Source organism: Pantherophis guttatus, chromosome 1 (assembly GCF_059756535.1).
Source record: "Pantherophis guttatus breed Tessera chromosome 1, ASM5975653v1, whole genome shotgun sequence".
NCBI lineage: Eukaryota > Metazoa > Chordata > Lepidosauria > Squamata > Colubridae > Pantherophis > Pantherophis guttatus.
Window position 1 is genome coordinate 286,208,931 of NC_142063.1, and position 27,145 is coordinate 286,236,075.

At 40.0% G+C, this 27,145-nt stretch overlaps 1 protein-coding gene across 1 annotated transcript in view; it reads left to right on the plus strand.

Annotated features, from left to right (window-relative positions):
- The window catches only part of CAPN11 (calpain 11), a 56,950-nt gene extending 35,669 nt beyond the window's left edge, over positions 1–21,281 (plus strand). The window contains exons 4-22 of the mRNA XM_034428073.3: positions 539–657; positions 843–976; positions 1,157–1,325; positions 3,626–3,709; positions 3,794–3,879; positions 5,594–5,668; positions 8,830–8,990; positions 10,039–10,208; positions 10,316–10,327; positions 10,757–10,968; positions 11,870–11,909; positions 13,400–13,465; positions 14,774–14,831; positions 14,972–15,036; positions 16,201–16,269; positions 16,404–16,482; positions 18,583–18,699; positions 19,270–19,328; positions 19,734–21,281. Of these exons, the coding sequence (XP_034283964.1) occupies positions 539–657; positions 843–976; positions 1,157–1,325; positions 3,626–3,709; positions 3,794–3,879; positions 5,594–5,668; positions 8,830–8,990; positions 10,039–10,208; positions 10,316–10,327; positions 10,757–10,968; positions 11,870–11,909; positions 13,400–13,465; positions 14,774–14,831; positions 14,972–15,036; positions 16,201–16,269; positions 16,404–16,482; positions 18,583–18,699; positions 19,270–19,328; positions 19,734–19,760 (1,802 nt within the window). The 3' untranslated portion in view covers positions 19,761–21,281. The remainder of the gene's footprint in view (positions 1–538; positions 658–842; positions 977–1,156; positions 1,326–3,625; positions 3,710–3,793; positions 3,880–5,593; positions 5,669–8,829; positions 8,991–10,038; positions 10,209–10,315; positions 10,328–10,756; positions 10,969–11,869; positions 11,910–13,399; positions 13,466–14,773; positions 14,832–14,971; positions 15,037–16,200; positions 16,270–16,403; positions 16,483–18,582; positions 18,700–19,269; positions 19,329–19,733) is intronic.
- Positions 21,282–27,145: the final 5,864 nt, after the last annotated feature.

A 27,145-nucleotide genomic window follows, 5' to 3' on the forward strand; every position in this document is an offset into this window, starting at 1 on the left:
CAATAATTCAGACCATTGCTATACATTGGTGGTAAGTTATCCATTTGCACCAAATATATACTAAGAAATATATCTTAATTTCTTTTAGCTTGCCTCATCCTTACCCGCTCTTAAGTTAGTTATTTTGCTTAGTTCTATTTAATATAATTCCCTTTGGGGCAATAAACCAAGCACGATAAGAGTTGAAGAGTGTCACCTGCTACTATTTTATCTTATCCAAGCAGTGGGTCCTTCTCTTCCTTTGTTTTTATCACTAACTCAGCAACAAAAATTCTTTTTATTGCTTTTATCTTTTTTGCAAGTCTTTCCAGTCTGTTCTTTCTACAGATTTTACTAAAATTGATTAAAGTTTTTAGAACGAATCTACTCATTTTTAATGATCTATAGATATCATAAGCGAGAAAAATATTATATTCTAAGTAGTATCTATAATTGCAATGATGAAGATACTGACTTTTAAAATCTAGAGAAATGAAATAGTGATCAGACATTTCAGACAGATTTGAAGTACAGTAACTTCTGTTTCCTTGCTCTTAAGGTGACTGTTGGTTATTGGCTGCCATTGGTTCCCTGACTCTCAATGAGGAACTCTTACATCGGGTTGTACCCCACGGACAGAGCTTCCAGGAGGACTATGCGGGTATTTTCCACTTCCAGGTAAGGCACACATTTTGCTATAGGAAGTGATTCATAGTGAGACCTTGCTCACTGACATGTGTTACAGAACAAAAGAAATGCAGTTCAGAAAAAGTGCCGTGTTTTATTCCAACCTAACTATTCTTACTTTGCTCAAACCAAGCCTAGTTATAAATGTATTATTCCTTTCTTTTTTTATTCCTCAGATATGGCAATTCGGTGAATGGGTAGATGTGGTAATAGATGACAGATTGCCAACTAAGGATGGAGAACTTGTATTTGTGCACTCAGCCGAGTGTCAAGAGTTTTGGAGTGCTTTGCTGGAAAAAGCTTATGCCAAGTAAGCGTTGCTGTTGTTTTGGTCATTAGATGGCTAAAGTAGTGGGTGGATGCATGCTTTCTCAAGCAAACTCTTTGGATTTGTTTCTCTGCTATTATAGTTCCCACATTCTATATACGTGGAGACCGCTAACAAGGTTTGTAGGCATCCTTTTAATTCTGAGTTTTGTTTGCTACACAGGTTGAATGGCTCTTATGAAGCCCTGTCAGGGGGCAGCACCACCGAAGGCTTTGAAGATTTCACAGGTGGTGTGGCAGAAATGTATGATCTCAAGAGACCACCACGCAATTTATCCAAAATCATTTGCAAGGCCCTCGAGAGAGGATCTCTACTTGGCTGTTCCATTGATGTAAGATAGGCTCCTGAGAGGATTCATGAAACGCTTGAGTTTGGGAATTTTAAAAGTCTTGGAGTGCTTCCTTTATTTAGTTCTGATTTTTAGACACCCGGAAGTGAGCAGAATATAGGATTCAGTAAGTGTAGGTTTATCAGAGTTGAACAGTCGAATGAGCCTATGTTATTGAAGTGGGGCAGAACAGATTACCGAGCTCCTTCATGAAACTGGTTAGGGCTGTTATATAAGAGTTTTCTGAAATTCATTGTTCATTATTCATTCCAAACTTTCAGCTTTTATTTCTTTAAGTAAGAAAAGAATATCACTTTCATACATGAAAAGACAATACGTAAATATAATATACAGGAAATGAGACCATAATTGATTAATCATATTCTGGGATGCTTGCCAAGCTTGGATCCTGGATTTACTCTCATTTGATTTATTTGCACATTGCAAAGTTTGGGACCTATTTAAAATATGAAGTTGGTAAAAACAAGTCAGAATTTACACACAAATACACATACGGTAAGTCTAAGCAAAAGAGAGATTGTCCACAGTATGATTATCTGTATACCTGACTTGATTTTTTTCTCCATTTTCTTATTCAACTTTGTTGTAAAAGAAAAAAGTACATGATAGGCCAAGGGTGTCAAACTCTAGGCCCACGGGCCAGATCTGGGTGCTTAGATCTGGCCCCAGGGCTGCCCTGGAAACAGCGAAGGAGGGGCCACAGTGCCTCTGCCAGTGAAAAAGGAGTGCAGGAGGGCCGCATACGGCCCGCTCATGCTCTGTTTTCGGGGGAAGAGGGTTGCAGGAGGCCGTCCCAGCCGAAAACGGAGCATGGGAGCCTGTTTTCACTGGCAGAGCGCTCGGGCCATAGGCGCCTCTGACACAGTGGCGTCAAGATGGCCATGCCCACCCCAGCCCCCTGAGATCAAACACAACCCTGTTGCGGCCCTCAATGAAATCGAGTTTGACACCCCTGGGATAGGCCAAGGAAACTTCCAAATATGTTATGGAACATTTAGACACTAATCAGTTATTTTGGTATTAATGTCATCTGCATCCTTCTGAATTCACTAGCAGACTTGCAAGTGAATGCTCACTTTCGTGTGTGTACTCATGTGTGCCTTTGAGTCAATGTGGACTCATTTTAACTGTCCCTGCAATTTTTGTGGCAAGATTTTTCAGAATTAGTTTGCCGTTGCCTGCTTCCTATGGCTGAGAAAGAATGACTGGCTCAAGATCCCCCAGCTGGCTTTGTGCTTTAATCAGGACTAGAACTCACAGTCTACCGGTTTCTAGCCTAGTGCCTTAACCTTTACACCAGACTGATTCTCTGAATACTCACTGTCATTTCAATATAATAAAAGATTTTAAACTCTGCGTTGCTACTAGAATATTTAATAGCTGATGTAACCCATTGTAAAAGATAATGTGTTGATATTCTCTGAAGATTAAGGAGCATAATTGGGAAAAAGAATCTAATGTTCTAGCCATGATATAATATGAAGTTAAAAGAACTTGAGGCACTTGCTAGAGCAAATCCAGAGGGCATCAGTTATGAAGCAAAAGTCTGTTTCGCTACTCTTAATATTGTTTTCCAAAACTTAGACTCTGAACTAAACATTAACTAATCTACATAAACACTATTATTGCTTCCAGTTAGAGAGAGAGATGGTTAAATGGCGAAGGAAATGGAATTGCATGGTCTATTTCAAGGTCTGGCTCTAGGAATTAAGATAAATTGGTTGGGCTCAAGTAATGTTGAGAATTCACCTGGAATGCAGTATAAAGCTGGAAGAAGTTTCTGCAACAACCCAACATTGTATACATATAAACCATGAATGATGGCAGCGGAACAAAGCAGACAAACCGAGAAACCAATGCTGCTGCATAGGCCAGGATGACTTTAATTGTAACAGCTACAATATTGCAAGTCTGGATATGCTATCCCTCCTTCATTTTTATCTTTTTGTGAACTAGGGAGGAGGATGAGACTTTACATTAAGTTATTTTCTTGGTCTGAGCTCAAACCCCACTTATCCAGTAGCAGTTCTTCCTCATCCTTCAAGGCCTTCCCTATGCCCAGCTACAAAAGTCTATTCTAAAGTCAGCCATTATTTAAGTAACTGCATTGCTTTGGAATCTTGGTTCATCATGGGAGTAAATTTTTCTTGCACAGACTGTTGTCTCTCCGGTTGAGAAGTTGTATTGCTCCTGCTGTTTCTGTGCCTTTAATTTCATGCCATCTGATTCTAGATGGAGGGACACCTAAATTATTATGCAGTATAGTTTATCCTTTTTCTCAGATTACAAGTGCATTTGACATGGAAGCAGTTACCTTCAAGAAACTGGTGAAAGGCCACGCCTACTCGGTCACAGGATTTAAAGGGGTAAGTTTCTCTTTGTGGAGTTACAAATATCAATTCAAGGATTTAATTACTTATGTATGCAGCCTAATGTCTCAAATTTGACAGGTGGAGTATCGTGGCCGTCAAGAAGAGCTAATTCGCATAAGGAATCCCTGGGGTCAAGTCGAGTGGACTGGCGCATGGAGTGATAGGTGAATCACTGTAGAGTTAGAATGTACTTTAGACACATCAAGTCCAACTCCTGCTCAATGCACGATCCACCAGAGCAGGGGTCTCTAACCTTGGCAACTTTAAGACTTGTGGACTTCAACTCCCAGAGTTCCTCAGCCAGCAAAGCTGGCTGAGGAACTCTGGGAGTTGAAGTCCACAAGTCTTAAAGTTGCCAAGGTTGGAGACCCCTACACCAGAGCATCTTTGACAAATGACCATGTTTGAAAGTTCATAGTAAAGAACACACCACTCCATTTGGCAGCTGACTGACATCTTGTATAGTCAAGAAATGCTTCCTGATAGCTAGCCTTATTCCTTGAAATTTTAACTTTTGGTGACCGTCCTGCCCTTTGGGACAATAAAAGAGTAAGTCTGTTCCTTCTGTGTGATAACCCCACATATATATGAAGACCTCTGCCATACCTCCCTTCAGTTTATGTTGGCTAAACATACCCATTTCCTTTAAGTCTTCCACATAGGGCTTGTTTCTCAGACCATTCACCATCCTGGTAAGCCTCCAACTGTCCTTTTTGAAGTTACGGTGCCCAGAATTGGACACCGTATGCCAAATGGGATCTGATTTGGGTAGATTGAAACAATTACTTGCTATGATCTGGGTTCTGTTAATGCTCCACTCCCCCAAGACAGCACTTGCCTTTTTAGTTATTGCACCACACTGCTGGTTCACATTTAATTTACAGACAATAAGTACAGCAAAATCCCTTTCACATGTACTGTTGCCAACCAAACCTTCATCCTAGATGGCTAACCTTTTTGCCGTCACGTACCAAAAGCGGGGGGAGCGCGGAGAGGTCACCCACATGCATGCCCACACCCATAATTCAATGCGCCCCACGCATGTGCGTACACCTCCCCCCTGCTTTTCACACGTGATGGCCCGGTGGGCCCGTTTTTCACCCTCCCCAGGCTCCAGAGGCTTTCTAGGAGCCTGGGGAGGGCAAAAACGGCCTTCCCCACCCACCCCGGAGATCCTCCGCAGGCGGGAAGCAGCCCATTTCCCAATTTCCAGCGGGACCGGAAGGCCCATAAATCTGGCCAGTGCATGCATGTGCCCTGGAGCTGAGCTACGGCAATGCTCACGTGCCCACTGATATGGCTACGTGTGCCACCTGTGGCACCCGTGCCATAGGTTTGCCATCACGGTCCTAGATGAACATTTTTTCCTACATAGAAGTAGAATTTTACATTTTTTTTTCAGTTAAATATAATTGTATTAATTACAGCTGACTGCTTCAGCTTATCTGAATGTTTTGGGATTTTCTACATCTAGAGTATTAATCAGCTTTCCTAGTTTTGTGTCATCTGCAGACTTTGTAAATGTCCTCTTTCACACACGTCATGAGAGTGACTTGGTCCTATTATGTTATTTCCAGTCCAATGGTCTCTGATACCAGCAGTTTGTATATGTGATTGTAAATTTTAAATACATTTTTTAGAAAGGAGAGACTTGAATGACATTGACTCTTTAGGCAAGAATCTTTTCCAATTCTATTTGAAAATGCCTAAAATTGACTTTTTTTTTCTTACAAAATATATACTACAGCATATTACTGAGCTTGCAACTCTTTAAATTAGCCCTTTGCTATTCTTTAGTAGTAATGTTCACAGCTAAAATTGGAAGTAGAGCAGCAGTACAGGGAAAACAGCATAATTGCCTTTTTGCTGCCATTTTAGCTCTTCTGAATGGAACGAAGTAGATCCTGACGAGAAGGATGAATTACAACTGAAGATGGAAGATGGTGAATTCTGGTAAGTTCCAAAATCTAGGGGCCAATTCTGTGTGCTGTACACTAAGCATGTGTCTTAAGCATTCCCAAAACTTTGGCAACATGTACAGCAGAAGTCAAGACTGAATAATTGCTTCTTAAAATATCTTTATGTTACATCCACTAATGCAGTAGAGGAAGCCAGCATAGCTATTGAACTGTTTTCTGCCTTCTCCAAAAGAACAAAGTTCTCTAACTAAAAAAGAAGAATTGAAGTAAAGAATAACTGAGCACAGAAAACAGCATAAAAGCAACAGAATAAGGTTGCCTGCATTGAAACTTGTTCCAAAGAAACACATAGCTCAAATATTAAAGATGTCAATAGTGCAATATCAAATATAAGTGCCAGCTGATTACAAGAAGCAAAGCAGCTGATATACAGCACAGTTGCAGCTGCAACTGAACCCCTAGGATGCCAAAATCATCAAAGAAGAAAAAATACCAATCAATGCACCAAAATGGAAAATAAAATCAGCATGCCAAGATCAGATGCTAGCAGACTCGAATGGATGAAAGAAAAGAAGTTGAAGAATAAGAAGCCCAAAGAATACCTGATCAAGAAGTACCACCTAGAAACAAGGAAGCACCAGAAACAGTAGAATAGCAAATAACAGCTATAGCCAAGAATGTCAGTAGATACAAAGTTGGAAATGCACATTATAAGCAGAATCTCCAATTTCAGTTGAATCAGAAATGTTTTTACCAATCCATCAATAAAGACTCTGCTCCAGTGAAGCCAAAAGAAAATAACTTATACAGTGGTGGGTTTCAAAATTTTTTACTACCGGTTCTGTGGGTGTGGCTTGGTGGGCGTGGCAGGGGAAGGATACTGTAAAATCTCCATTCCCTCCCCACTCCAGGGAAAGGTTACTGCAAAATCCCCATTTCCTCCCAATCAGCTGGGACTTGGGAAGCACAGAATAGATGGGGACGGGCCACTCAGAATTTTTACTACTGGTTCTCCGAACTACTCAAAATTTCCACTACCGGTTCTCCAGAACTAGTCAGAACCTGCTGAAACCCACATCTGAACTTCTAATAATACTAGATATGGTAGAGAAAAGAACAGGGAAGATGTAGAATTGGTCAGCTCCAGGTGAAACAAAACTGAATGATTTTAGGTTGAAACAACTGGTTGGTTAACATCTGGCAAACCTACTTAACAAGCCAATTACTGTATTTTTCGGTGTATAAGACACACCAGAATATAAGACACACCTTAGTTTTGGGGAGGAAAATAAGAAAAAAGCTGATTGGTGGGTGGATTGGCCTTCAGGAATACCCCCAATCAGCTGTTCCCAGAGGTGAATTTTAGCAACAGGTTCGTTGGTTGTGAGCTCTGTGCCTTGCTTTTTTTTTTTGCTTTTTTTTCTGCCTCTGAAACTTTTGAAACTGTTTCAGAAAAAACTTTTTTTCTGCCTCTGAAAGCCTCCGAAACAGCTTCAGAAAAAAGCCTCTGAAGCTCTGTTTCTAAAGCTTTTTTTCTGAAGCTTCGTTTCTGATGTTTTTTTCTGCCTCTGAAACCTCTGTTTGAGAAGCTGGGTGGGGCTACATTCAGAGTACCCACCCAGATTTTCACCCTCTTTTTTGGGGGGGGAAAGGTGCGTCCTATACTCTGAAAAATACGGTACCTGCTTACTGATAACTTTCAAATTGCTGACTGGTGTGGTAGCAACAGCATCGATTGAAAACAAGCTCTTTCCCCCTGAGCAGAAAGGAAACTGCCCAAAAGGCAGAGGAACAAAAGAGCTAATTGACAAGATGATTTTAGAAAACTGCAAGAGAAGGAAGACCAACTTGAATATAGGTTGTATTGATACAATATAATAAGGCATTCAACTCCCCGCCTCATGATTGGATAATCGTATCTAAAAATAATAGGAGTAAATAGTAATAGAAAATGAAGAAATTAAAGTGCTCTGAGACTTTAGAAGTCACACAGACAAGCATCTGTATCTCACATCCCAGATTTTACAACTGTTGATAAAAGACAAAACACATCTGGATAGTGGATGTGGCAGTATGTGACGACAACAGGAGATAAGAAAAAAGACTGGAGAAAAATTGTGAAATACAAATACCTTTAAATAGAAGTAGACAAAAATGCCAAATTTAGCCTAAACATCTGGCTGAACTGCAGCCAACCATTAATGACAGCAAATGAGTTTTGTGAAGGAAAAGCAGACTGCCAAGTAAATCCTGCATCATCAGCTTTTTAATGTTCAGAGCGTCTTCACACATATGGATGGAGGCACTCCTCATCTTGTTGTCTATGTATTGGTCCAGTATCATCCATTATGTGGATGATACTAAACTGTTCAGGTGATAAATATCCAAATTGATTGTGAAAAGCTCCAGGACCATCTTTTTAAAATAGGTTGAATGATCAATCATATAATAAATGCTGTTCCCGTAAATAAAGTGCATGTTGGAGAAATAAAAAAAACCCTGATAGGAACTGAACTGTCTGCAGGGAAAGTATCCCATGAGTAGAATGAGTAAGCAGCAGCTGTGAAAAGTGAATTCCATGCTAGGTATATTAGAAAAGCAATTAAACAGTCAACAGTATGCAAATCTATGTTCTTATCTGATTTAGAATACATTCTGATCACTGTATTTGAAAAAGATACAATAGAGCTGGAAGATGTATGTAAGAGTAGCTAAAGCAATAAGGAGACTTGGATACTTTACAAAGACAGACTAGAATGCTTGAAATTCTTTCGTTTGGAATAAAGGCAACTTGATTAAACTATATAAAATCACACATGGCTTGGAAAATATAAGCGGGATAGTTTTTCAGGGAAACCAGGTGCCTGCATGGAAGGAAATCTAAAACAGATCAAAGAAATGCTGTTTCACACTGCATGCAAGTATCCTGTATTAAGCTTCCCAAAACCTATTGCAAGGGAATAATTTTGAAATAAGTTACATTTCTACTTCCTGCTTGCGAGCTCCCAGGAGGCACCTGTTTGGCTAGTGTGAAAAAGCAAATGAGGGACTAAGATGGGCTTTGACCTGGTCCAGCAGAACTATTATTACAGTTTTAGAGTAGTTGTACTGATTATTTTCTTCTGCTGTAAAGTAGCACTGTGACCATCATACCTGCTTTTGATATTGTTCTTACTATGCCTTCTGCTCCTTCAGGATGGCTTTTCGAGACTTTATGCGTGAGTTTTCTAGACTTGAGATCTGTAATCTCAGCCCAGATGCTCTGACAGTGGAGGATACAAAGAAATGGCACACTACATTATTTGAGGGGACCTGGCGACGGGGCAGTACAGCTGGAGGCTGCAGAAACCATCCAGGTAATAGAGATTTTCTCTACTTACTCCTCTGTCTTCTCTGTCTCATACTTGATGGATAACTATATACTACATATAATCCTTGTGTTACAACAGTTCACTTAGTGCCGTTCGAAGTTACTACATAACTTCCCAAGTACTTACGACACAATCCTGAAATTATGAATGTTACAGCACCATGTCAATCGTTCACACGAATGACCACAGAGGCACTGTAACATTTGCCCTTCCTATTCCTCCCACCCCACTTCCCCATCAGGTCTCCACAGGAACTGGGCCTGTGGAGACTCACTTATCTTGTGACGATCTAGCGAGCTGTCAGTTCCTTTGCCTGCTTCAGTGCATTCGTGCAAACAGAGGCCTAAAGTAGTGCAAGATCATGTGAGATCTTTAGGCCTCTATTCTCGATGAACCAAGGCCTACACCAGATCCAGCTGAAGAGTGTTTGCAAGCCAACAAGACTGTGGTAGCAGAAGTCTCGTTAGCTTGCAAACATTTTTCACGCCGAGACTGGAAGCTTCTTGGGGCCGTTAATCTTGCATGAGATCACGGCCCCCAGAAGCTTCCAATCTCAGCGTGAAAAACATTTGCAAGCCAATGGGAGGCTTGAAGCAATGCGATTTTGCTGCACCAAAATCTTGTCAGCTTGCAAACGCTTTTCACATTGAGACTGCAAGTGGGCAAAAACAGTAGCGGAGAGGCTGGAGAGGAGACAGCTTGCTAGATCTTCACAAGGTAAGTCACCTGGCATGGCAGGGAGTGATCACATTTGTTTGATGTGATTCATTCCAACGAATCCTCAGGTTACAAATATAATTGGCAGGCTCCATTATATTCGTAATTCGAGGATTACCTGTACATCACATGTAATTAGATTAAAAAGATTGACCATCTTGACCCTATTGAGAGGGTAGAAGTCTGAAAGTCAGCTCTCTTTTCCTCCATTGATTTTTATTCCTTGACTTGGCTTCTTCCTGGATCTTACTCATTTCAAGTGATGCTATCTAGGTTTGGTACTGAGATTCACTACACTTATCCCTTCGTCTTGCAGCTACGTTCTGGATTAATCCACAATTCAAAATCAAGCTTTTAGAAGAAGATGACGACCCGGATGATGATGAACTGGCATGCAGCTTCTTAGTGGCTCTGATGCAAAAACATCGAAGAAAAGAACGCCACGCTGGAGGAGACATGCACACCATTGGCTTTGCTGTCTATGAGGTAACACCAGTTGGTTTTCTGATTTTCCTATTCCTCAGCAAAGCTTACAGAAATTTGTTCCTAATCTTTCTCCCTCTCTCTCTCTTCCTCCCCCCTCCCCCCCACAGGTTCCTGAAGAGGTATACCCTGAGCTCTACCAATCCATTATTTGAACTGTTTGTGAAGGTGGAAAATGGCTGACTGAAATAGGTTGAGATGCAAACAGTCATCTCTCATAAGAGGGTGCTTTCCTCTTACTTGAAACCATCATAATTTGCCACAAATACTTTGATGGCTACAGCGTATTAAGATACACAATGCTGTATATCTTCTGAAACTTAAAAGAGTCAGTTGTTATTAAAGGGGTATAGAAGCCTGCCTCTGTAAAAAATAATAATAATAATTGGGTGTGTATGTACCTTTTTTATTTCAAGAAAAGTGTTTTGACTTGTATCTTCTCCTTTATGCTTTTGAGCTGTGTGTGAGTGTGGTTATACACACACACATATATGGCTGGTACTTTGACGGTTGAACAGCACTATAGAATACCTGAACTGCTTCTCTCCCAGGCCCAGGGCTGTCAAAGCGTTCATCTGAAGAAGGACTTTTTTCTGAGGAACCAATCTCAAGCACGTTCAGAGACCTTTATCAACTTGCGAGAAGTGAGCAATCACATTCGCCTGCCACCTGGTGAATACATCATAGTTCCCTCTACCTTTGAGCCTAACAAAGAGGCAGACTTCATCCTGCGTGTCTTCACAGAGAAACAGTCAGACACAGAGTGAGTCCGTGCTTTGTGACCTTCCTCTAATATTAGGGTTTTTTTCCCCCCAGAAACCTATAAGCAGTGGTGGAATTCAGTTTTTTTTACTACCGGTTCTGTGGGCGTGGCTTGGTGGGCATGGCAGGGGAAGGATACTGCAAAATCCCCATTTCCTCCCCACTCCTGGGGAAAGGATACTGCAAAATCCCCATTCTCTCCCCACTCCGGGGAAGGATACTGCAAAATCCCCATTCCCATCCCACTCCAGGGGAAGGATACTGCAAAATCCCCATTCCCTCCCCACTCCAGGGGAAGGATACTGCAAAATCCCCATTCCCTCCCCACTCCAGGGGAAGAATACTGCAAAATCCCCATTCCCACCCCACTCCAGGGGAAGGATACTGCAAAATCCCCATTCTCCCCCCACTCCAGGGGAAGAATACTGCAAAATCCCCATTCCCACCCCACTCCAGGGGAAGGATACTGCAAAATCCCCATTCCCTGCCCAATCCTGGGGGAAGGATACTGCAAAATCCCCATTCCCTTCCCTCTCCTGGGGGAAGGATGTTGCAAAATCTCCATTCCCACCCCACTCTGGGGCCAGCCAGAGATGGTATTTGCCGGTTGTCTGAACTACTCAAAATTTCTGCTGCCAGTTCTCCAGAACCTGTTAGAACCTGCTGAATAGCACACCTGCCTACAAAGCCTAAGTAACCTTTAGGCTTTGTGCCTTCTGTCTGAAAATCTCCTGGGGTATTAAGAGTTTCCTTGGACGAAAAATAAGGCGCTGGGCACATAGTAACACAACAGACTTCAGATGCATCCATCTCTGAATAGAAGGCAGTAGGAATAGAATGTTTTCCATGTCTTCTCATTTTTGCAGGAGCATTGGTGTATCTAAGTATTCTTTCTTTTTTAGAGTGCTTGATGATGAGATCTCCGCAGATCTACCAGATGAGGTGAAGTTGAACTACCTATTTCTTTCATTGTTCTTGCCTTCTTCAATGCAGTGTCTGCCAAACGGTTTGGACTCGAGTTCTCATAACCTTCGTGCATCATGGCTTTGAAATTCAACCCACTTCACAGGCACAACAGGTTGAGAAAGAGCTGTTCTGTAGAGGGTTTTTAAAAGCCGTAAGATTGGCAGATGGTTTAAAACAAACTTGGTAACTCTTGCTTCCAATTCGCATGTTTCCATACTTTAGTTTGCCTTTAAAAAAAAAAACAAACCTGAAGGCTCGCTTCATGTTAAAATAGGCTTGGGTAGAAGGAAAAATAAGAAAGAACAGAAACAAGGTGATCCAGGTCAGGGTCTCCAACCTTGGCAAGTTTAAGACTTGTGGACTTCAACTCCTAGAATTCCTCAGCAGCTTTGCTTTGCCAGCTTTGCTGGCTGAGGAATTCTGGGAGTTGAATCCACAAGTCTTAAACTTGCCAAGGTTGGAGACCCCTTGGTAATGGGTGTAAGAAGGTTCTAAGTTGATTTTAACGTTGGGAGGATAGAACATATCCTCAGTTTAAGTTTATATATTGTAGACATTTCTAGAAGATTCCAAGAATTGTTTTAGCCAAGTATTGTTTAATGTAGAAATATTCAAGTATTGCTTAATCCCCTGCAGTACCCATATAATCCCCTGGCACATGTGTGGATCCAATCGTGACCCAACAAGCCTTTATGTTATTCCTTTTAATTGAGAGGGGAAAAGAAGCTTTAAAGTATCAATTTCTGTGATGGAATGTACACCTGCAGGAGCAGAGAGAGAGAGCATTTTGGCAACACAGAGCTATCCCAGAGAGAGACCTGGATTAAGAGACTGCAAGAGTCCCAAAGAGGGAGGATGAGAAGGAGAGGTTTTTGGGCAACCATACCCTAGAATTTCTTCAGCTTGGAAACTTATAGCTTTAGTTTGGCAAGATTTCCTCCATTAGGTATAAGCAAAGAAAGGATTGAGCTTGATTGGATCTCACTGTCTCATCCAAGCCCAGAATTTCCCTTGCATCAAAGGGGATTCAGAATTGCTGTAGCTCTGCTGTCGGTGGAGCTTCCCTCCCCTTGGCTGTCTGGATTTCCTGACATTTTTTTTTTCTTCCTAGCATTTTTTCACAAGTCATGGTCTGCTTTTTTTTAGAGTGTTGCTCCAGTGGTTGCAATAGGAATTAACTAACTGACTGGCCCCAAATCACCCAGCCGACTTTCATGTCTAAGGCAGGACTAGAACTCAGTGGCACCTGGTTTCTAGCCTGGAACCTTAACTACTACATCAAACTGGCTCTCTAACCAAACTCACATTTGAGGGACTTGAATTAATCACGGGACCATAGCCAGCATTTGGGAAGTAAGGAGCACATAGATGAGTCAGGTTATTCTTTGTGCCTCCTACATTACATCTAATGTGCCCAAAAGTAGTATGTGGATTGCTTAATCAGGTCCTATTTTTTGTTTCTTCAGGAAGAAATATCTGAGGATGATGTAGATGAAAATTTCAGGAACATGTTCCAGCAGCTTGCAGGAGAGGTAAGTATTGTGCCTTAGCTTTCCTATGAATTCTTTCTTCTACAGGTGTCGTATAGATGAGTAGTATGGAAAATAAGAGCTAGCTGCTGTGACTAGCATAATATTAAGGAGGCTTTAAGGCCATTGCCATTTAAACCAATATAGTAGAAGAAGTAATACAGGTAGTCCTCGACTTACAACAACTTCTTTAGTGACCATTAAAAATTATAATGGCACTGAAAAAAGTGACTTATGACCATTTTTCACAGGTACAATCTTTGCAGCATCCCCCTGATCATGTGATCAAAATTCAGATGCTTGGCAACTGGTTCATATTTATGACCATTGCTGTGTCCCAAGGTCATGTGATGACCTTTTACTGCCTTCTGACAAACAAAATCAATGGGGAGCAATTCACTTAACCACCAGATTACTAATTTATCATCTGCAGTGATTCACTTAACACCTGGATTACTTAATTTATCATCTGCAATGATTCACTTAACATCTGCGGCAAGAAAGGTCATAAAATGGGGCAAAACTCATTTAACATATATCTCACTTAACAACCAAAATTTTGGGGTCGATTGTGGTTGTAAGTCAAGGACCATCTGTACACTTAAATCAAAGACCTCTTTGATATAACTGCCTTCAGGTAATCTTCTCTGAGCTTAATTTGGTTCATAGGATATTGTGGGGATAAAGTGAGACTTAAAAGCACGTCTCTATCATCAAAAGCTTGGGAAAGTAAAACAAATGCTTATTAAAAATTCATATATCACAATATAAATTTTTTAAAAAGTGGTTTGGGGTTGGAATAAACTATATTGACTGCAGAGTTCCACACTCAGAATTCCCATGACTGTATCCAATGTTACGATCTTCCTCAGTAGTGTTGCAGCCATCCCTTGACACATATTTGTAGCAGTGGTGGGATTCAAAAATTTTTACTACCGGTTCTGTGGGCGTGGCTTGATGGGCATGGCAGAGGAAGGATACTGTAAAATCTCCATTTCCTCCCCACTCCAGTGGAAGGTTACTGCAAAATCCCCATTTCCTCCCAATCAGCTGGGACTCAGGAGGCAGAGAATAGATGGGGGCGGGGCCAGTCAGAGGTGGTATTTACCAGTCTTTGAACTCGTCAAAATTTCTGCTACCGGTTCTCCAGAACTGGTCAGAACCTGCTGAATACCACCTGTGATTTGTAGACTGTGCTAGGTAGTGTCAACGTGTGAAAAATTATTAGTAATCTACTTTCAGAAGAAAATGGGATTTTTAATACCTTTGAACTATTATAAGCAATTAATTCTCTGTTCTCCATTATTCCAGGACATGGAAATCAGTGTGTTTGAACTCAGAACTATTTTGAATAGAGTCATTGCTAGACGTAAGTAGTCAATCAAGTTTAGTCAATCCAGAATTATAGGGGATCATACTGTTACGTCTTCCTTTCCATATATGTATTCCAAGTGTTACCTTAGAAATAGTTTCCTCTATAACTGTGGCTCTTTTTCTACCTTTCTTTAGACAAAGATCTGAAGACTGATGGATTCAGCATGGATTCTTGTCGCAACATGGTCAATCTGATGGATGTATCCTCTCTGCTATAAATGAGAGGGATTTCCTGGTTGTAATAAAACAGACAAGCAAAATATATTCTACATAGCTTATCCCATGTTGAAAAATACCTGGGCTTCTACATTATTCTGAATTGCAAATTATCCAGATCCATTTAAGCTAGTATATCGCTTATTTTGTCCCCGTGTAGAGTTTGTCCAGCCTGATAAGCGGTCCAGAAATGTGTTAAGATGGTTTATGATACTGTACTAGAGTTTATTCATGTTTTGTATATTCTCTTGATACTCTGCTCACAAAACTATTCATTCTAGCACCAGTTGTAAGGCTTTACAAATGTTGTGGGTGGAAAGTTATGGAGATCAATTACAGACCTCATTTGAAAAAAATAACCTTATCTTTACTTCTGTTAGCTTATTCAGATTTTTTTTTCTTCCATAGAAGTGTTAATGTAGCACAAGGAAACAAGAGTTGATCACTGGGGAGAAAAAATTCTGAACAAATAAATGGAATTAAACTATGAGATTAATCTACTTGTCATTGTGTTGACTCAAGACCCTTCATGGACAACAATGATTGCCAAGTAGCTTTAGCTAGGCATCACATTTTTCTTACCAATAACTACTTGCTGCTATTTTATTTTCCTCCTGGTTTGAGAAGAGCCTATTGAAATAATAACTCTAGACTTTAACTTAGTTGTCTAGATCAGCCACGGTGGCTCAGTGGTTAGAGTGCAGTACTACAGGCTACTTTTACTGACTGCCACCTGCCTGCAATTTGGCAGATCGAATCTCACCAGGCTCAAGGTTGATTCAGGCCTTCCATCCTTCCGAGATCGGTAAAATGAGGACCCAGATTGTTGGGGCCAATATACTGACTCTGTAAAACCGCTTAGAGAGGGCTGTAAAGTACTATGAAGTGGTATAGTGCTTCTCTAAGTGCTCTTGCTGTACTGTATAGTCAATTGCATTCTAAGGTATTTTTCTGTGTTTATTGGATGAACATGGAAAGCCCGTAATCCTGCCAACATTATTTATGGGTTTTGTATGGATGTTCTGGGTATCATAAAGAGGTAGAGCACTATTTTCCCATCAATTTACCAATATTTTCCCCAGACTTTCAGATTATAGGATGTTCTCTTTACCTTTTGAAGTTCTCTCCTTGACTATTTTGCTCTTCAGAAAGACGGCAGTGCTCGTCTGGGTCTTGTAGAATTTCAGATTTTGTGGAACAAAATCAGGAACTGGCTGGTAAGAAAGATATGTTGTATATGTGTGTGGTCAACAAAGCTTTTGGTGGAAGGGTGGTGTTCAAAGATGACAAGACAGTATGGGAAAAATAATCTTAAGCACTTTTTTGGTTTTTTTGTTTATGTGTGGGGCAGAATGTATTTCGCCAGCATGACCTGGATAAATCAGGAACTATGAGCTCTTATGAGATGCGTCTGGCCTTGGAATCAACTGGTAAGTCTGGAAGGGATGGTTAGAATAAGCTGACTTAGTAGGTGTAGGAATCTTTATCAGCCGAAGAGACTGACAAGTTAATTATGCGGCATATTTTGAATTTTCATTTATGCTGAATAATGGATTTGTTCAATTGTTCTGTTATTCCCGGCAAAATACGATCAATGGAGGGTGAAAGGAGAATGAAATCCCTTTCTCAGGCATGGAAAATAAAGCTAATCAATAATATGGGTTGGGTTCCAGCCTCCCAGATTAGCTACAAGAACTTTGGAAAAGTGCTTGGCCACTGAGGCTAATGCTACTTTCACGTTCTGATTTGGACATCTTTGAATTTGAGAACATTAATGGGAATTGCAGTTCTGTGATGAATAAAAATACGTTATTCGTGTTGTTGAACTTACCATGCAAAGCTCCAGATCAGTGGTGGGTTTCAAAAAATTCTACTACCGGTTCTGTGGGTGTGGCTTGGTGGGCGTGGCAGGGAAAAGATACTGTAAAATCTCCATTCCCTCTCCAATCCAGGGGAAGGTTACTGCAAAACCCCCATTTCCTCCCAATCTGCTGGGACTTGGGAGGCAGAGAATAGATGGGGGTGGGGCCAGTCAGAATTTTTACTACCGGTTCTCCAGAACTGGTCAGAACCTGCTGAAACCCACCTCTGCTCCAGATAGTACAATCATTTCTGCTCCTGCCAGAATCGCCCAATTCGTTTACATCGTTTGGAAACAAAAAGAAATAAAATAAACATTGTGCTATGCCTGTGGAGCTTCTCCTGCCCTTGACTGTACAACTTTTTAATGAAAAAGCCTTGAGCATTCAGATACCTCTAAGAATGGGGTGTGGCTTTGCCTTTCCCCTTTTTATCTTCCGGAAGTGTCAACAGTAATCCAGACTTAGTGGCTTTTATGATTCAATGGAAAGCTGTAAGTTTGGTCCTCCGAATTCTATTTTTAGCTAGACATGATCCAGAAGAGAATTTTTAGCTCCTCTAATACTGAGGACGGTGCCTTGAGAGTTCAAGTCCCCAATCAGCATGCCTTAATCTCTTAACAGCAACCATATTTTTTTGACTATAAGATGCACCTTTTTCTCCCAAAAAAGAGGGTGAAAATCTGGATGCATCTTATACTCTGAATGCCAGCTTCTCAAACTGAGGTTTCAGAGGCTGAAAAAAGCATCATAAATGAAGCTTCAGAAAAGAAGCCCCCAAACAGAGCTTCAGAGGCTTTTTTTCTGAAACTCTGTTTCAGAGGCAAGAAAAGAAAGTTTTTTCTGAAACAGTTTCAGAAGTTTCAGAGGCAGAAAAAAAAGCAAAAAAAAAAAAAAAAAAAAAAGCAAGGCACAGAGCTCACAACCAAGGAACCTGTTGCTAAAATTCACCTCTGGGAACAGCTGATTGGGGGTATTCCTGGAGGCCAGTCCACCCACCAGTCAGCTTTTTTCTTATTTTCCTCCCCAAAAACTAAGGTGGGTCATATACTCCGAAAAATACGGTAATCTAATAATTGCTTCTTCAATTAAATGAAAGGGACTCCTTTCTACAACTCAATCTTGCTCCTCCAAGGAAAACCTCACTTAATAATATAACTCATGGTGTTAAAGAGAGTTAAAACTCTCATTATTAGAGAGCTTTTCCCTGAAGGAGCAAGATAGACACATCCTTTCCCCTCTATTGTGCATTTTAAGATATGATTTCCCTAAGAAAGATTCTGAGAGAAAGCATCTATCCTGGAGTCTCTTTACTCACTCCAAGGAGTATTTGCTTTTGTGGTTAAAAAAAACAAACAAACCCTCTAATGTGATTTCTTACTGCAAATACATGCAGATCAATAAGTTAGTATTTCCACTGCATTTTTTCCAAACATGGTAGGATTTGCCTCTAGCAGGAATTCACTCATAGCACCTGCTTCTGTATTATAAATATATATAATTTCCAGCAACTAGGTGATTCTAGACTCCTTCTAAAGATATGTCATCTAATGAGCTTATACCTAATGTTTTTCAACTTTCCTGAGTTTTTAAATCATTTCCTGAATCTCTTCTAGTAGGCCTCATGACTTTCACTCTGTCAAGGTTAATGTTCCATTTCTAAATCTTTAGGTTTTAAACTGGACAACAAGTTGCATCAAGTGATAGTGGCACGCTATGCTGATGAATCAATGGGTGTGGACTTTGATAACTTTGTCTGCTGTCTAGTCAAGCTGGAAACTATGTTCAGTAAGTACTTACAGTGAAGAGCCTGATAAGGCAGCCACCTCCAGAGGCAATTAATAAGCCTCATTTCATGTAGGTTCATCTCTAAGCATCATGTGTGAATTTCTGCTTTATTCTTGCAATTTGACGGTAAAAAAAAAACAGCTTTGCTACACCAAATCCATAAACTGTGAAATAGGGAGGGAGGGAGGGAGGGAGGGAAGGAAGGAAGGAAGGAAGGAAGGAAGGAAGGAAGGAAGGAAGGAAGGAAGGAAGGAAGGAAGGAAGGAAGGAAGGAAGGAAATCCTATTGAGGTATAAATGAATTTTAAAATCAGCTGATTATACAATTCATTTAAACCTCCATAGGTATTGATATAGCACAGCCACTTTAGCTCCCCAGATGGGGCTCTGTCAAGCTACTGAGGTAAATTAGCTCATTACCAAAATCAAGTCATTTCTTTTAGTGCTTATCTGTTCCTTTGACTGTCCAAGGTTTGATGTGTGAGCTCCTTTGAGGGACTAGTTGATGATAAAGCTGGAATAAAAACTCTTCCTTTAAAAATCTCTCTCTCTTTTTTTAAAAAAAAATCAGGATTCTTCCGTAGTTTGGATCCAGAAGGCTCTGGGAGTGCTGTGATGAACCTTGGTGAGGTAAGGAAGTTAAGACTGTTTTTATTTATTTTTAATTTCCACTTTTTATTTTTAGAGTCTCTTGGACATCATATGGATATGGCAGAAAAAATGAGCAAATTAGAAGAGATTAGATTAGAAGGAAAAAAACCAAGGTTTAGACCTGTTTTTGTAGATAATAGTGTTATCATTGAATTGTAGGAGAGAAAGGCTTGAGAGAAAGCTTAGTTTTGTTTTGAGTACTTTACTCTTGAGATAGTCATGAAATATCGAAGGAGATATTTCTATATTTCTATATCCAAGGAAAAAGGAAAGACATTTGGAGGTCTATATATCTATATGATTCCTACATAATTCTGAAAAATAGAGCAGATTATAGCCTCGTGTATCATTCTGAGTTTCTTTGTTGCTTTCTTTTCTCCACAGTGGCTGACATTCACAATGTGCGGCTAATGCAATGATGGAACTTCATAAAGATGACCAGATGGGACTGGGCTATCCTGAGTGCCTTCCATATGTCAGATCTACAGACATAGGACGGCCCATCAACCCTATCCATTCTTTGCCACCGCATCCAGTCCAGAACCTGCTTTCTTCTTCCTCTTGGCAACAGACCCAACAATATCCTGTGATTTATGTTCTCTCAGATTTATGTGTCAAAGCTTCTTCAGGAAGCAGGCTATTTCCTGCTGTTAGCATAGGTCTTGATAGCATTTTAGGAACTGGGGAAAAGCGAGTGAGGGGGCACAGATGCATGTTTGTTCATTCACTGCATGCATGTTTTAGTGATTTTATTGAGCTTATCAAGCCTTTGGAGTTAGCAAGAGGCAGGATTGCAGTTCAATTATTTCTCCTGAACAATTAGTATTTTCCTCTTCACTGGCTATGGCTGATTTTGATCTTGCAAGAAAACCTCACTCTCTCTGCTGCAAAGTTCTGCATCTACTACTTTGCTTTTCTCCTGTGAGAAAGTTACAAAGGGAATTGTATCCCTAATTCAACTTTCAACACAATGCTTTCTAAAGTAATGCAGTGACACTCTGAAGTGGTGCCAAAGGTTGGTGAAATCAGGCATTTGCCAAGGTGACTAAGAAACTCAGCTGTCACGAAGAGCCACTATTTTCACTTCATGAAGGAACTCAACAGAGGCAGAGGCATAATACTCAGCTTACAAGCTCTGTTTCTTCCAAGGGATGATGGGACTGCATTGAGAGTCCCTGCAGTTCATAAACTGTACCAGAAACAGATGTGCTCCATATTGAGGCTTCTGTTCTTTTGCTATTACATTAGAAAAGCTAATCATCCAAGTCATTAGAACTCAACTAAGCAGCCTGTCCTGCTAGATTTGTACAAAATCCTAGGTACAAAATGGTTGGAAAACATCTTTACCAATGACCACACTGGAGAGAGTCGCCCCCTTCCCCACTTCCAATGTAAGAACAGTCTTTCTGGATTTATTAATTTCAAGTTTTAAAAACTAATATAGAAATAGTGAAGTGTGCTTAATGGTATGCCTTCCTATATTTTTTTTATTTATCTCCACTAGACTTGGAGATTTTTAACAACAAAAATATTTTTTTTAAAGCAAAACTAAAGTGTCTCTTGAATTTTATGTTTTATACATAGTAAATGAGCACATCAACATATTGCAAACATAGCCTTCTATTTCAGAATATTTTCTGTTCCTTTGCAACTAAGGATGTTGTTCTGACAGAGCTTGGTGAATGGGCTAGGCTACTGTTGAAGTTGTAAGCATAGATCAGATCACTACATGCCTTGCACTCCAAGCTTTAAGAGCAATATCTATGTACAACAAACAATGTGGCTTAATTGAAGGAAAATGTTATTTCTGAGTGTTGTTTCCAGTCATGCCTCTGACTTGTCCTTGGCTAAAAATATCTCTCGCTCTCTTTTTTGCTAGTAGCTTTAATATTCTGAAGGTATCAGAGTGCAATAAAATATCTACACAGGAAATACATGACTTTGTAGATCACTTCTTACTACTAAGTCGCTGCAGTAATGTTGAATAGAATATCCTTTCAGGCAATGCTATCCATCCTATGTTGATTGAATAGGGTCGGGGGTAATAGGGTAAATATTCCCATCTAACCTACAGTTTCATCTTTCTCCAAATGTCCAACTTGCATAGTTAAGTAATTTGTGCAAAAGGGGAGTTTGTACTGTATAGATAAGATCTCAAAATTGTGGTCTCATTTTTGATTAACAAGCACAAAACAACTATTTATAAGAATATCTACAAAAACCTAATGCTTTAATTTAGAAATTTTGCAGAGGGGATCCTATGTTATTGGAATTAAAGGAAGATTGAAAGTCTTATGCTTTACTAACCAAATAAGGAAATTATTTATGTCTTCTGGGCTTTCCTAGGAAGATTGTTCGTTTGATTAAAAGGATGAGGTCACCACTCTAATCTGTTCCTCAGAAAAAAGGGACGGGACCCTGTTTTCTGTAATCAAATCATATACAGTAAGAAAGTGCAGATTTGCAAAGTGCATACAGTAAACAGGACATTCTTTTGCCAAGAGTTAGGTTTTCAGAAATCTTTACAAAAACTGCTGCAGGAGAAAAGTGGGAGTTGAAAATTAAGATTGTAACATGGATATGAGGTTTAGGTAGTCAGGTCCCAGCAGGAGGAAGAGTGGCCAATGTGCTGAACTAGGACTACCAGATCTGGGCTTTAGAAGTGCAAATGATACTAAATGGCATAGTTTTGTTCATCTATTCATTTGATATTGTAATCATCCACAGCCTCCACATTACTCTTGTAATAATAGAATATTTCTGTGCATAATATTGGTCCAAACTCATTAATCTCATTCAACTCATTCACCATCAAAAAATTTACTGATCAGTTGCATGAACAAATATTGAAATGTACTGTACATTACCAACATCTAATTATGAAACATCTAAGGATAAAAATACCATTTATATTTTTGTTAAACTGAAAAAAATAACATAATGGAAGGGTACTGTTCCAAGGTTAAATTTACCATGTATTTGCTGCTATGTGGTAAGATGGTTAAAATTCAGAAAAGGGGGAAGTAAATGGAGTTTCCAAGCCATATCTGTATTATTTTACAGTCTTAAAAATAGTAGGAATTGTTTGCAGATAGAAAAACCTGATTCTGATGAAAGAATCTTGGAAACTCTAAGGTTTGAATATTATTTCATAAACTTCTATTGGATTGTGATATTTCTGCTTTAATATAGATATGAATTGTTATTCCTGCCGAAATCAGCATGGTTGCTTTCTTCTTTTATTTTAGAGCAGAAATTATAGTCTATCAACAAGTGTAACAGAACTAATCAATACAAGACAAAGTCAGCTCATAAATGTCATTAAAGTACTGTAATTAAGTTGGAAGAGTAGGAAAGGTAGAGCTAATAAAGCTATAGAATTTACATTAATCCTTGTTTCAAAATGTATTGTAGCAAGAGATGGTAGTCTTAATTAATCTCTTCGAAATAGCATTACACAAAACACAAAAGCTGATGAAAACATAAAATCCAATCCAATTCTATATTTTATCCAGAAACCAGCAGGTGGCATAATAGTTCTTTTAACACAGATTGCAATCCTGCCTCTTACATTGTGGTTCCTAAAATGACTGGAAGATGACTATGGCTTGGTTTAAGAATATAAGGAAGCGTTTGTTAGATTGGTTTAAGGGAAATTATGCTCAGTCATTGATTTAATATATAATTCAGAATGAGAACTTAAAAGATCCTCAAAGAATTTACGAATAGCTATGTTAAATTTATGCTGGATTAGTATAAAGCAATACTTTAAATAATATTCCAAGCAAGTAGTCCCTATTTTTTTTTTAGATTGGATTCATATCACATGGAAGAGCTGAAAGAATTTAAAACAAAATTGATGTGCCTTGAGCTTTCTGGTTTTTGGGCCTTATTTTAGGATAGCTCTATTCCAATCATGGGTTTTTTTTTAGAATTATCCTTTTTTGGAAAGTGGAAATGACATAAAGATTATTTCTGTAAAACATTAGAAATACTTTTCCTCTTTAGTTTTGCCATGGCACTGCTCCTGACCGATAATTTTAAGTGAGCTGTCAATTTATAGTATGATTTTCTCTAAACAATTAAACTGGAATCCAGGTTATTCCCAATTTGAAAGTGTTCTGAAGCGAAAAAAAATCCCAGGGAGCGATCTAGAGAAAAGCAAAGCTTCTCTTATGTGGCATTAAATATATATATGCAGCAGTTTGCGTCATCCAGAAATGAAAATTTGATCCAAAAGTCAGCTGTTGCAGGAAACCAGCTCTTAATGTTTATCTCAAGTATTTATTTAAATAGAGAAAAAATCTAACCCTTAATATCCTTCAGCTTGGAATAGTAATAAGCTTTCATGGACTTCCTGTGCTCGTTTGGCGTGAGCATTCATCATGCTAGGTGGCTACAACTGAAAAACCATGTGCCAAGCTTCCAACAAGCGCAGTTTGTTCTTTCCTTCCTGGATATTGCTTCTGTTTCGGTTCAACAGTCCAAAACCCTGGGAGTAAGAAAGGATCCTCTAAAGTTCAGTCTTTAGAGACAGTATATGTAGCACCACACAAAGCCTGGTAAGGCTTTGTAGGAGGCCAGCATGCTTTTCCTGTGTTTTGGGATTAGCTGCACCTCACAGCTGGATATGAAAAGCTTCCAGGAAACTTGTATGAATGGAGAAGGTGGAGCTTTCTGTGGCTCACCGAATGTAATTCAGTGTTTGGCAACATCTTTTTTCCATTCCTCTTTTCTCATGTATGGGTCTCTGAACAGCCCCGATGCATGGGCTTTTGAGGTGTCAACAAAGCCATCTGGAGGCTGTGGCACCAGTTAGCCAGAGTTGGCGGGCTGCCATCAACAGCTCCAGAATCTCAAATTGGACTGATGTACTGGGGAGAGGAGGCAGAGGACAGAGTTTCCCAAGATTTTTTTCCCCCACTTGTAAAACTTATTAAAGAAAGAGGTTTCCTTGGTGTGCTGAGAGGAGTTGTGACACTCTGGCAAGTGACTTATTAAGAACTTGCCAAATAGAACTGCATTTCAAAGAACCCCTTAGGACTGTCTGAAGGATGAACTACTGGGTACCTTGCTTGGCATTTCATTTTTGTCACATACCTATATGCTGTAGGTATTTCATCCCTAGTTATACATTTATTACGAATGTATTATTGTCCATATTTATTAATAGCATGCTATTTATAATAATTTCCAGGACAATCTACAAGAAAACCAAAGCAATTCATAAAGTCTGCTCACAATAAAATTCAAACTAGCATGCCTGAAATACCTAATCTGGTTAGGTCAGGGGTCAGCAATCTGTGGCTCCGGAGCCACATGTGGCTCTTTGGGCCCTCTGCTGTGGCTCCCTGTCGGGCGACCCCACCACTGACTGGCCCCACCTCTCACCCTCCAGTCACTCCTCACCTGGCCTGAGAAGGTAAGGGCGACGGCAGGGGATGGAGAAGTGGCCAGGGTAGAGAGAGAAATATATAGAGAGAGAGGGAGAAAGTGGGGGAGGGAGGGAAGAGAGAGAAATGTCAAAAGGGTTTTGTGGTTCCTGGTGTTTTTTAACAACTGGTTCTCTGTCCTAATGACTGGCCGGGTAGGCGTGGCTAGGGGATCATGTGACTGGTGGAAATGAGTGACATTGAGTTGGCCACGCCCACCCAGGTTTTGTGGCTCCCGGTGTTTTCTTTTCTGTGGGAAACGGGTCCAAATGGCTCTGAGCGCTTAAGGTTGCAAACCCTGGGTTAGGTGGATTAGGGTGACCAGATACAACAATAAAAGGTTTCCAGAACATATTTAAAAATTGAAAAATAGCCTTACAACAAACTAAGTCTGTTGAAATCTTTCTGTTTGAGGTCTCTGGAGATTCTCAATCATCCAGGTCATGGTTGTCCCAAAGGTGCTTTTCCAAAAAGTAACTGGACTTTCTTGTGTTTTTTTTTTCCTTTGAAAATATTTAGCTTCTCATCCAAGAAGCTTCTTCAGATTGCTTCTCAGAACTGAAGAAGCTTCTTGGATGAGAAGTGAAGCATTTTCACAAAAAAGAAAAAAATCTTTTGCCTTTAGGAAAACATCTTTGGGACTTTCAGTTGGACCTACCTATCCTAAACAGGACCCATGCAGTTGCTCGGCCAATACACTGTATATAAGCCGGGATTGGTTTATCTGGCTTGTTGAGCAAACTTGGCTAGGGTCACAAAACGTCAGATTGAGCCACAGGTTACAAATCATGCCTGAGTTCTTCATACACACATTAAAAGTCAAGTCCATAATGGTTTAGTCTTTAGTGGAAAATGTAAGCCTGACCTGTATGACTGCCATGACATGAGTTCTGAAGTTCTCCATTATTGGTGCACTTTGTATTATTTAGCCCTTGCTATATATAAAGTAAAATATCTCGGGGACCTTCAAGCCATGGAAACCCTTTGGCCTTGGTAGGTTGCTGGACAATGTATGGAAGCTTCTAAATTCCTCCTGCAATTCTTTAAATCTACGTACATTTAGTGAGGCTTTAAGCCTCAGAAGATATAGCAGGGTTTATTTCTGTTCTGAATTTAATTGACTTGTTAATCCCTTCTCATTAAAAACTGGCTTCTTGCAGTCCTTGAAGACATGTGGTGGTGGGTGGTGGGGCCTTTTGCATTGTTTTGGTGAAACAATACTGCATTTGAAGAAACCCAAATTAGGAAAATGAATTCATCCCATATCACCATATGAGATATTCTAATAATGATGCAATTCAGGATGAGCACTCACATTTAAATTGCTCCCACCATAACTGCTGGGATTCAGAACTGCCTTTTAGTTAAAAATATGATTCAATGAAAAGCTGGACACTCCTGTTTCACCTACGAAATGGAGTTATGTGCAATACTGTATATATTCATTTAATAGAGGAAAATGTGTGACTAATGGAGAAGGCAGTCTAATTACAACATATGCAGACATACTTTACTATTTGGGCCTTTGTATATATGTATAAAAATAATTCTCCAGAATTCTGGAGCCATGTCACTTAATGCCACTAAGCACATTCTCCTTGCCATGCCATTCCTCTTGGCCATTGGCCGGCTCCCCAGGCACTTCAATCACAAAGAACCCTTAGCACTTTAAACGTTCAGCTGCCTGGCTCCATCCCCACCACTTGCTTTCTCTTCCAACAAGCAACTGTTTGCATAATTCTTCCAAATCAGTCAGCAGTTGAGCAAACACAGAGTGGAGGGGAATCCACCCAGCCTGTGCTCACCTGCTTATGCCAGCAGCTGTTGCCTACTGCATGCAAAGCTCAGGAACACCCCACCACCACCACTCCACCATCAGATATAAGATTTTCCTCCAATTACAAATCAAGTCCTACCAGAATTCCAGACTTGCTGGCTCAAAAGGCCTTTTGTAGGAGATGAGGTTGAGCGCAGACAAGGCGATTCTCTGTGGATGCTCCAGCTGCTATTTTTTATCATAGGAATGCCTCAGTTTCTGGAGTCCTAACATATGCTTTGGGAGAATGTAGGTAGCTTGCATTGGGTGGACCCAAGTGAGAAATCATGCCAAGGGCAGCCTGAGTTTGTAGCAAGACAGATTACCTTAAGTGTTGTACTTTGAATTTTCCCTTAGAAAAAGGGGGAAACTGAGTCACAATCCACATCCAGTACATTTACCTATTCTCCTCCTCCTCCGCCGCCTACATTCCAATCTCTTCCTCTTACAAACTTGAATTATCAAAGGTCAGCTGAACTGGGCAGAACTGTTTCCATCTTATGTCAAGCATCACTCAAATTATTTGAGCAGGAAAGAATAAAATAATG